This window comes from Vicia villosa, unplaced genomic scaffold (assembly GCF_029867415.1).
Source record: "Vicia villosa cultivar HV-30 ecotype Madison, WI unplaced genomic scaffold, Vvil1.0 ctg.000634F_1_1, whole genome shotgun sequence".
Lineage (NCBI taxonomy): Eukaryota > Viridiplantae > Streptophyta > Magnoliopsida > Fabales > Fabaceae > Vicia > Vicia villosa.
The window spans coordinates 102,277-113,649 of NW_026705285.1; the positions used below are offsets into that span (position 1 = coordinate 102,277).

General features: G+C 34.6%; 1 protein-coding gene across 1 annotated transcript; it reads left to right on the top strand.

The window, feature by feature from the left end:
- The first annotated feature begins 3,246 nt into the window (after positions 1-3,246).
- On the top strand, positions 3,247-4,690 carry LOC131630001 (pyridoxal 5'-phosphate synthase subunit PDX1.3-like). Its single transcript, XM_058900801.1, has one exon. The coding sequence runs from the start codon at positions 3,373-3,375 to the stop codon at positions 4,306-4,308; it is 936 nt and encodes a 311-aa protein (XP_058756784.1). The 5' UTR covers positions 3,247-3,372; the 3' UTR covers positions 4,309-4,690.
- Positions 4,691-11,373: the final 6,683 nt, after the last annotated feature.

Genomic DNA, 11,373 nt, shown 5'->3' on the forward strand with positions numbered 1-11,373 from the left:
GTTTAGACATAAGTTTTTGTAAGGAGAGATACAATGATCATAGGAAAGGACAAAGGAAATATAAAATTTATTTGAAGAACTATGATAAGGGAAAGATGCAATGTCTAGAAGATTGTGGCGATAGTTAGTTAGGTAGGATGGCTTTCTAGTGTCTAGTGGATTATCTGATGGTGGGAAGAGGAGGAACAAAGGCAAGGTAAGTTGAGACGATGTTAGTGGGGTTAGGAGCAGAGGGAGAAATAAGAATAGGTGTAGGGTTATTTAAAGGACAAGTGGTGGGGAAAGTGATAGGAGAAAGACTAGTTGTGTCAACGAGTATTATAGCGAATCTAGTGTAATCATCTACAAGGGTAATAGATTTTATGATTACTAATACAGAGTGAGGAGTAAGGACTCCAAATATCACCATGTAAATGATCAAAGGCTTCATAATAAATATTAGTACTATTAGGATAAGATAAACACATTTTCTTGGCTAAATAACAAAAATGAAAGGGCAAATCTTTATTCATATCATATGAAATACTGTGAAATTTTGAAGGCAATGTTTATGAACATAATGAAAGGAATGAGCTAATATCATATGTCAAATACTATAATTATTATTAATTTTAGTGTTAGAAGTAATAAGATATGTACGGAGAGAAGAAATGACCTGAGCTTTGAGAACATAGAGGTCTCTGTGTTTGTCAACTAAACCAATCAAATTCGTAAAAAAAAATCTGCAAAATGAGACATTGCTTGTCATAAAATGTTAGTTGGCAAAAAGATGAATCAATGAATTTAGTTGCAGAAATTAAATTAACATGAAATAAATAAATGTAATTGACATTGGAGAGAAGTAAATATTTTGAGAGGTGAATTATGCTAACAATATTGGTGAGAACAATTGTGTCATTGGGAAATTTCACGTTTATAGGAGACACATAAGAATAAGAAATAAAATTATGTAGGTTAGGAGTAATATGATAAGTAGCACCTATATAGATTACCTAGTATACATATGGCTTACCACCCATGAATGTAGAGACAAAGTTGATGTGGGGCAGAGCGGCGACATCTGAAGTAGCAGGGGAAGAAAAAGATGGTTGTTGATGATGAAGCAATTGAATAATTTTATGATATTGATCATGGGTGGCTCCTAAAGAAACCTAAAAGTATTAAGAGGAGTTACTGGGAGCTTTCAACAGGATTGGACGTAATAATACTGTTGATTGAGAGTTTTGGATTGTTGTAGTGATAACCGGGTGGATAGTCGTGCTTCATGAAACACATATAAACTGGGTGATTTATTCGCTCGTATTAAGTGAAAATGCTCTAAGAAGAAAAACTAAGACCTATATTAAAACGAGCATGACCCCGAGGATGATATGGATTAAATTCCCCCAAAATTGGTGGTGGGTTGAAAATACATGGCCATGGAAGGATTCTCAAGAGACCCAAAAATAAGTTTGGGAGGTGTTTAATGTCGTTCTTGACCTAGGACCATGGACAATGTCTTATCCAAGGAAGGGAAAGGATCCAAGAACAAGATTTAAGAGTGAAGTGTAGAATTTCTATATGAGAAACTTGATGACCCGATCTTGATCTTTGTATTTGAGCAGGTCAGAAGTGACGCCAAAAGTGCAAGGAATGGAACAAGTACAATCACGAGTGGGTCGGACGGAGTCAATTTGCTCCTAGAGAGATGTCAATTGGTGAAATATGTTGTAACATCCATATTTCCTTGATGAATGGGGGTTAGGTCATCCTGAAGATTAGAAATCTTGAAAGTGTCACCTTGAGAAAAGCGATTCTCCAAATTCTTCCATATGACGTGAGTGTTGTCGATCTCCAAAATGGATTGAGCTATGTTTTTTAAGATCGAACGTTGGAGCCAAGACAATATCATATTGCTGCAGCTAAGCCAATGATCATAAGGAAAATGATCGGTAAAAGGTTAAATTACCTACGTGTATTTAATAAAAAGAAAAAAATCTAATCAAATTACCTAAGTGTAGACTTTGGAGGGTTATGCAAGGCGATAATGATTAATGAATTTGTGACTTCTCACCGAATTTTGGAGGGTATAGTCCATTTGTGGGAGATTTGTGAATGAAAAATAAAACTCATGATGAATCCAGTTTGAATTGTTTATGAACAAAGTTCTACTTGTTTTTTGTTATTTTGTTAACAACTAATTGTGTTGAAGAAACAACATTTTGTTTGATTAGGCGTTATACTTATTTTTTGTTATTTTGTTAACAACTAATTGTACTGAAGAAACAACGTTATGTTTGAGTAGACGTTAGTTTAGTTCATTTATTTCAAGTACTACAATATAGTAATAACCTAAAAATATAATTTTAAGAAACAAGTAAGTTTTTAAACACAATAAAACATACCATTTGAATTTATATCATATTGCTATTAAATTTATATGATATGAATTCAAATGGTATATTTTATTGTGTTTAAAAACTTATTTGAGTATATTTTATTGTGTTTAAAATATACCATTTAAGTATATTTCATATCATTTAAATTTAAAATAAAGATCAATTTTGTGAATCAAGTAAAATATGAGATCAAAATTATAATTAAACATTAATTTTATTATTATTCTAATATTTACTAAGTTAAGATATGACTTGTAGACTCTTATGATTATTTTTATTCGGACCATTCAGGGACTTAATGACAAAGAAGTTTAATTATCACCTCAAAATTATAAGGTGTTGAAGATACTGTGCATCTAAAATCTTGACATACTATGCTCGATTCACACTAGGAACTATTAATTACCGTCGAATATTATCTAACTTTTTTTTTTTTTTTTTATATTTTACACCGAGAAGCACGTGATATCTCTAACCATCCTCCGTATATAATATATTTCACATTTTAATTATAATTTATTCAAATTTTTAGTTATTTATTCATTAATTTAAACATAAAATATTAATTTTAAAATGTTATTTTCTTCTTTCACACTCTAATTCTCAAAAAAAAAAATGGAACCCTAACAACCCAACGTTTCTTTACTATACTCATCAAGGAGAGTATATTCCATAGTTCTACCATACATTCTGTTTTCTCTTGCATTCTGTTTTCTCAACAGAACACAGTTTTTTTTATCAGAATTAATTGATGTATATCATCACAATTAAAAAAATATTATATCCACCAATATTTCCAAATATTTTAATCTATAAAAATTAATATATTATTATTATAACAATAAATGCGTGGCTGGACATGACTCGGAGTAGTGAAGGCAGATATTAATTGATAGATTTGAGCACTACATAACCCTCTCATCGCCTCTCCCATTCTCATCCTAATCTCCACCGCCTTCACCAACATTCCCATTCCATCTCTCTCCCTATCACAATGGAAGGATCTGGAGTCGTCACCGTCTACGGCAACGGCGCCCTCACCGAAACCGCCAAGAAATCCTCCCCTTTCTCCGTCAAAGTCGGCCTCGCCCAAATGCTCCGCGGCGGCGTCATTATGGACGTTGTCAACGCCGAACAAGCCCGCATCGCCGAAGAAGCCGGCGCCTGCGCCGTCATGGCTCTCGAGCGTGTCCCCGCCGACATCCGCGCCCAAGGCGGCGTCGCTCGCATGAGCGACCCTGAGCTCATCAAGGAAATCAAACAGGCCGTCACTATCCCCGTCATGGCCAAAGCCCGTATCGGCCACTTCGTCGAAGCGCAGATCCTCGAAGCTATTGGAATTGATTACGTGGACGAGAGCGAGGTTCTAACCCTAGCTGATGAAGACAACCACATCAACAAACACAACTTCCGTATCCCTTTCGTTTGCGGTTGTCGGAACCTCGGCGAAGCGCTCCGTCGTATCAGAGAGGGAGCTGCCATGATTCGTACCAAAGGTGAAGCTGGTACGGGAAACATTATTGAAGCTGTTAGACATGTTAGGTCTGTTCTCGGTGATATTAGGGTTCTTGCTAACATGGATGACGACGAGGTTTTCACTTTCTCCAAGAAAATTGCTGCTCCTTATGATCTCGTTATGCAGACGAAGCAACTCGGGAGGCTTCCGGTTGTTCAGTTTGCTGCCGGTGGTGTTGCTACTCCTGCTGATGCGGCGTTGATGATGCAGCTTGGTTGTGATGGTGTGTTTGTTGGTTCTGGTGTTTTCAAGAGTGGTGACCCGGCGAAACGTGCTAGGGCGATTGTTCAGGCTGTTACTCATTACAGTGATCCTGAGGTTTTGGCTGAGGTTAGTTGTGGATTGGGCGAAGCTATGGTTGGGCTTAATTTGACTGATCATAACGTCGAGAGGTTCGCGAATCGGTCTGAATGAATGGTTTCATCAAATTAAGGTTCTCTTTTGCATGGAAATTTCTATCTGAAAGGGTTTTATCATCATCTTATCTTACTAGTGTTTTTTAGTTGTTTCTTATATTTGATTTTAATAAGGTTATCATGTTTTTGCTTCTATGTTTTTGAACTGTGTTAGATGAAAGAAAAAAAAGAAAAAAAAAAGAAGCCAGCCTTTTGTGGCTTGTAATATGCTGAATACATGTTTTAGACATCCAAGGTTATTATAGTGTTTAAACTAGTAATGTTGAGTCTGAGGATTCATCATAAACTAGAACCATTCTTGTTGGAGTATTGAATTCTATTGTTATGTTGGATGTACTTTTTTTTGAATAAGTTACTATTGGATGTTTCTCTTTGCTCAATTGGATTGTGTTTCAAGCCATTTATTGATCTTTTGGTGCCCAAATTATTGAACAGTTTTATATGGTCCTGTTGCATACCAATGCTACCTTTGAATGTATGTATAGTTGGAATCTGGTCTTTATAAGATAGCAAAGTTTTTGGAGCCTTTTTGGAGGCTCTGTGTAGGTTAGTCTGAGTTTAACCATGGTTAAATAAAACAAGACCCTTTTAAACTACAACATTCCGTTTTATGAGACCTTTTTTAGTTTAGTCCTTGTACAGTAGCCCACCTTCGGAGACAGATTTGGCCATTGAACATGGAACAAAACCTCAAACGCTGGTCGATAACGATTTTTGTTCTGTTGGAAGGGAAATGGATCCTTTACACTATATCTCATGACAACCAGTGCTATAACTTGTGGTCATAGTGTGCTACTTTAGCTTTATATTTTGTGTCATTATAATTAATATGATAAAGTAGGGATGGACTATTTTCCACTGATGGTTTAGTCACTATATTGTCATCATGTCCACACAAAAATGTGGAGCCATTAGCTTTACACAGAGTGGGATATTATGCGGTCTTTAATTTCTAGTCTAGATAAGATGGTAGTAATGGATTCTATGGTGTTGATTCACAGTTGAAGATCTTTATTTTTTGAAAATAGATGACTCTATTTATGATAGAAGATGAGTACAAATGAAAGAGTAGTTAAATTTAAATTATTGTAAATAACAGAGAAATAGGATGAAACTGAGAGACAAATTGAGACTTACCTTTAGTCTGATTAACAGTTGCAATATCTCGACAAAGTTGATGACATTTTCAGTGACTATGTTTCAAGAATTCTGATAAAATTGCAGAAAATAAGAAGGTTCAGTTGCTTTCCAAACCCTATACTAAAAACAATCTTATTTATTTCCTCTTTTTCAGAAGTTCTTTTATTCCAATCGAAAAAGGACTCTGAAGATGAGCTTAGACACAATAGCTTTCTATGACCCAGTAATGTCATTGATGTCTCCAGCTACTAATTACTCAGCTACTAACTACTCAACCTGCATATTATCAGCTATGCTTTTCAAATTGAAGAAATAATTATACACTCACATTAGGATCAGTATAAAAAGCATTTAAAAACTAGTCTCTTTTCGTGAAAAGATAGATCGATCGAGGGGTTGAAAGTCACTTGAGATTTTATACTGTCACCTGAGTTGAAAGTCACTTGAGATTTTCCGATTTTTTGAAAGTATTTGAAGTTATTGGACTTTTCGCATTTTTTTTTTTTTTCATTTGGAATTAAGACAATGTTTTTTGAAAAAATATCAAATATTTGACAATTTTTTTGATGAAATATCATACATTTACAAAATTGCCGGTAAAATAATATGGAAATCTACAAAATTGTGGATGAAATTATGGTTTTTTGAAAAATTCGATGCATACTGATTTTTTTGAAAAATTTGTTTCATACATATTGTTTTTTATTTTATTTTATAAAATTAAGTAATTTATAATACTTATCAGATATTTTGAAATATTCAGTGAATATTAAATTTAAAAACTTTGATACACAGTGATGAGTTTTAAAAGAAAATCATAAGTTTTTGACATTTTAAACCAACTATACTCTATAAAATATAAATATATAATGTAAAAAGTGATATGATATCAGTACAAAATAAATTATGTTGACTTTTTAATTTTTTCTTCCTAATGTCTAATATCTCCCGCATATGTCGATTTCCATACTTTTGTACCATCACTACAATTTTGTCTCCGTCGGGCTGTGACGAGAGGCAACGGGCAATTGAATTCTAATTTCACCTGAATCTAATGATTGTTGTCAACAAAATCAATTGCAATAATTTTGTGTCTACTCGAAGCTATACGTGGAGCTATCACTAATGGGAAGAATGTGATGTTAAGGTTCCTCAACAATAAAACCAATATGACACTATATTTAAAAGCAATAGAGTAACACATATCAGGAATTGTTATCCACTTATCACAACTCTACACACCCAAGTTAGCTAGCTACCTACAATGCACTCCTAACTTCAGGTATCATGTCATAAAATACATTGGAGTCCATTTGATGATTTTGATAAACTTAAGTATCTAATTGTGTTCGAATCAATGGTTAATCTTCGCCCCATCTAAGTAAAGCTACACTAGCAAAAAAAACCACCATTTTCATCTTTACCCACGTCGTTAATGTCTTTAATGTACCGTTGGACAAAAATTGGAAACTGAGACGAGTGAAGATGTTTTGAAGACTGACTACACGGTTGACTTTCAATTAGTTTTGTGCACGATTTCTTCATAATCTGACTTTCTTGCAAGCCATCACTATTCTTCCATTACAAAGGATCATGATGCACATCACTCTCTTGATCTTTTTTACTCATCTTATTTCTTCTCTTTGGCTTGTACTTCATTGGTGGTGGACACATACAAGTTGTGGATGGATGTGTTAGTTCTCAAACTCTTTTCTTCATCACCCTCGGGTCTACAATATCCAGTTTACTGAAATACCCACTACTACAAAATACTTCTACTGTAACATGTTTTTACCTCAGCTATTCAATCAACCGAAGTAATAGGCGATACTTAAGTGCCTGTATTTTTTTATCTTATTAAAAGACTTTTCACTATGGTACATAATAAGAACCGTGGTGATATATTAAGGTTTACATGTTTCTAATTTCAACATCATTGTTTTTTTTTTCTATACAAAAAAGGGCATGTCCCTTAATTTCTATAGTTATATAAAAAAAACATTACACCACTGTTGTATTTATCAACCGTGGTTATATGTTTCCTAAAATTAATATATTTCACTACAGTTGTTTTTTTTTGTAACTGTGGTGAAATGTGTTTTTTAAAATTAAAACATATCAGGTTTAGTTTATTTCTTTCATAAATCAAGTGCCCTAGCGAAGAACAGACAAAAGCGATAGCGAAACAGACGAAATCGAGTCCAAATTTTCACCACCTTTACCATTTCTTGGAATGCCCAACCTTCATTCATTTTTTGGAACCGTCAAAATTTCAAAAAGCTAGCGCAAAAAAAAAAATCATTTCTCGTTCTCTTCCTCTTCTTAGATTTAAGCTACAATGTCTATTTCATCACCTTTATCACCATTCATGTTGAATTTTATGTTTTGGTGTTGTTAAATATTATATTGTTGTGAATGAAAATCGAAAACAAAACCATATTTTAGGTTTTACTCATATAGGTATTGTGTGTATGTTGAGGAATGTTGGTAGCTGAAAACATATGTGAGAGTGTTGTTGTATATTTGTGTGTGCAACATATAACCATATTATTATCTTGTGTGTAACATTAGTCTGTCATTTACTTTAGTGTTGTTGTGATCGAGTTATATTGAAATTATTTTTATGTTGTTGATAATGTTATATATTAATATGATTGAGTGATATTGAGATTGTTTTATTCTTATTGGGTTGTATTGTTAAATAATTCTATAAGTTTTTGATATAAATTTTAGAATTTATCATGGATCATAGTTGGATGAAAACTGATAGATTATGTTCGGTGTATGAGAAAGGAGTTCTTGAATTTATTGAATACGTAAAATAAAATCTTTCCAACAATAATGGTCTCTTTTATTGTCCTTGTGTTAATTGCGGGAATAGAAGAAACTATTGAGTTTTGTTCAAACTATTTGTCGGAGTAGAGTCTATAGGAGTTCCAAAGTGTCGTCATGCTGACAAATATGGAGGTAGAGGTACTCAAGATTTAATTGCCTATTCGATTCTCATTATTAAATGCTTCTAGTAATGTTCGCCGTCACCATCATTGTTGTTAGACGATAGGATACGATCTAGAGGGGGGGGGGGGGGGGGGTGAATAGATCGAAAATAAAATGTTTATATTTAAAATTCTGTTTTGGAATTGTTTGACTATGGCTAGCGGAAATAATTCCGGATCGACAATCGTCTATCCCGACTCGTTATCAAAAAGATCAGATATGAACCTTATAGAACGTATAAATTAGATGAGAAACTTAATCAATATATTTTTAACAGCAGCGTTTGAATAAAAGCACACAACAGTAGTCGATTTTTAATGAAATAACAAACAAAAATTGACTTAAGCAATTTGTCGAATACTTGGTGTGCAATCAATTCAAATCATATTTTTCTTTGATTTTGTTGATATGAGAAACCAATTTCAATCACATAAATTGCAATTAACTCAACAAAACAGTTTGAAGTATTAGACAAAGAAAATATTTTTATGTATCTTTTGCACAATCAATGGTTTCACAATTTGCAAGTAAACATGAGAGAAAAGAGAGAGAGAAAAGAGAGAGAAAAGAGAGAGAGAGAGAGAGAGAGAGAGAGAGAGAGAGAGATAGTGAAAGAGAGTGTGTGTGTGTGTGAGAGAGAGAAAGAGAAGGATTTGTTTAGGCAGTTCCCCAATTACCCTTGCTATGGGTACGTTTGCCCCCAATTCCTACAGATATGACATCTTGCTTAACATCTTTCAAGCACCATGTTTTAGCAAAATTCTGCCAATTCCAAAATCATGGATCTAACAATCTTCTCCTTTGGAAAATTTTGGCTAAAACAACCAAAGACAAAACTGCACAGATATATGTCAATTCAAATGCAGTTTCACAAACACAAGCTACAAGAAGATCTAACAAAACCCTAAACTAAAATTCTAAAATTGGGTAAAATCAACAAGAATCCCCGACAACGACGCCAATTTGATCCGCTGTCGCACACGGATCAAAAACGAGTATTTTGTAAAACGGTAGTATAGCAACAATGACTCGAATATTGTTCTCAAGTGTAAGTACAAGCCTACACTCACCAAGGAGTTTTCGATTCATGGCAAACATCATAAGTGAACAAATACAAAAGCACAAGTGAATGACTCAAGAAAAAGCAGGTTTTTGGCTATCTAAGACACTTTAGGTCGACCTACCACATGCCTAGGCCAACCTGTAAAGCTTTAGTTACACAACATATGGATTTCTATCAGTTAGGTCGACCCAGCTAATCCTTAGGTCGACTCAAACTAAAGCAAACAAAGAAGATTCACTTCTGTCCCATTTAGGTCGACTCAACCAAGCCCCTAGGTCGACCTAAACTGAAGAAAAATCCCAAGAACCTGTTTCAACTGATCTTAGGTCGACCCAAAGCCCCAACAGGTCGACCCAACTAGCAACAATCATAACTTGGTTGAATCTGCTTCATTTAGGTCGACCTAATCAATGAAGTAGGTCAACCTATCTCCTCTAAACTTGCCAAATTATGTGTTTGCTCTGCATCAACGTACCAGTACCTATATATATCTTTTTCTGTTAATTATTGATTTTCAACACCAGCAACTAAAAGATACACAAAGGCTTCTCATCTTCGTTCTTCTTCTCAACTCCAACCCAATTACACACAATCATTCTTGCGTTGTGAGTTTGCGATCAAGATCGATAACGTCCATGGAAAGGAATTGAAGGTTCCTAGTGGGTGAAGATTTGTGGGGTTTTTGGTGAATAAAATCTGCGGATTTTGTCCTCCAAGATTGGTGAATTTTGGGGGTTTTTATCAAGAGACTTCATCAACGATTCAACTAAGTGTGAAGATTGAAGAACAAGAGTTCGAGCAATTCAAAACACTGCAGAAAGGGAATCAAAGTGAGGCTCTTGGAAGATACTTGATCTGGCTCAAGATCAAGGGGAAGAAGATTCAAAGGATCAACATATTCGATTTATCGTTATCGCTTTGTTATCTTATTTGTATAAACTGTTTTCAATCATAATGAAAGACATCCCAATTCCCGTTTGGAATTGGGGGCAGATGTAGTCGTAGCGAGGACGATCGACGAACTGCCTGAACAAATATCGTGTTCTTATCGCTTTTATCTTTCCGTTTACATTTCGCTTATTTCTGGTTATAATTGCAAATTGATCAATGTTTCAAGTGTTAAACTTGTGTGATAAGACTCTGCATAAACAGCACAAGTCTCCACACTTTGAATCATAACCAATTTGGATATTATCACCAAGTGTTTGATATATTGCTTCAACTATTATCAAGTCATTGCAAACAAAGTTAATCAAGCAAGTAGTTAAACGATCTATATTAGCTTAACCGATTGATTCTCTAAGCGGTCTTTTCATCGTTAATCCTTAACTATTTTGTGGTTTAATCACATATCCGATTCTTTCAATAGTGGTTCGGAATAGACGCGAGTCGATCCCGAAACGCTTTCGCCTAAGTTTAAGATAAATCCGAAAAATTCTGAGGCATCTATTCACCCCCTCTAGATCCTTAAGCCTAGCGTCTAACAAGTGGCATCAAGAGTTCTGGTTTATTCCGTGCTACGTGAAACACTTATTGGAAAAATGGCTTCCGGACCTAAAGGGGCTCACAATAGAGCTCCAGTTTTCAACGGTGAAAACTATGGCTATTGGAAGGATTGTATGTACGTTCATATCAATGCCATTGATAGGAATATTTGGACAGCAATTGTTAATGGTCCCTTTCAAATTACCATGACAAATGCAGCTGGTGATGTTGTTCCTAAACCTGAAAATACTTGGGATGCTGAAGATGAAAAGAAATATGGATACGATTGGAAAGCGAGAAATATTCTAATCTCAGCTCTAGGAGTTGATGAATACTATCGTGTTTCCCATTGTAAATCCGCTAAAGCTATGTGGGACA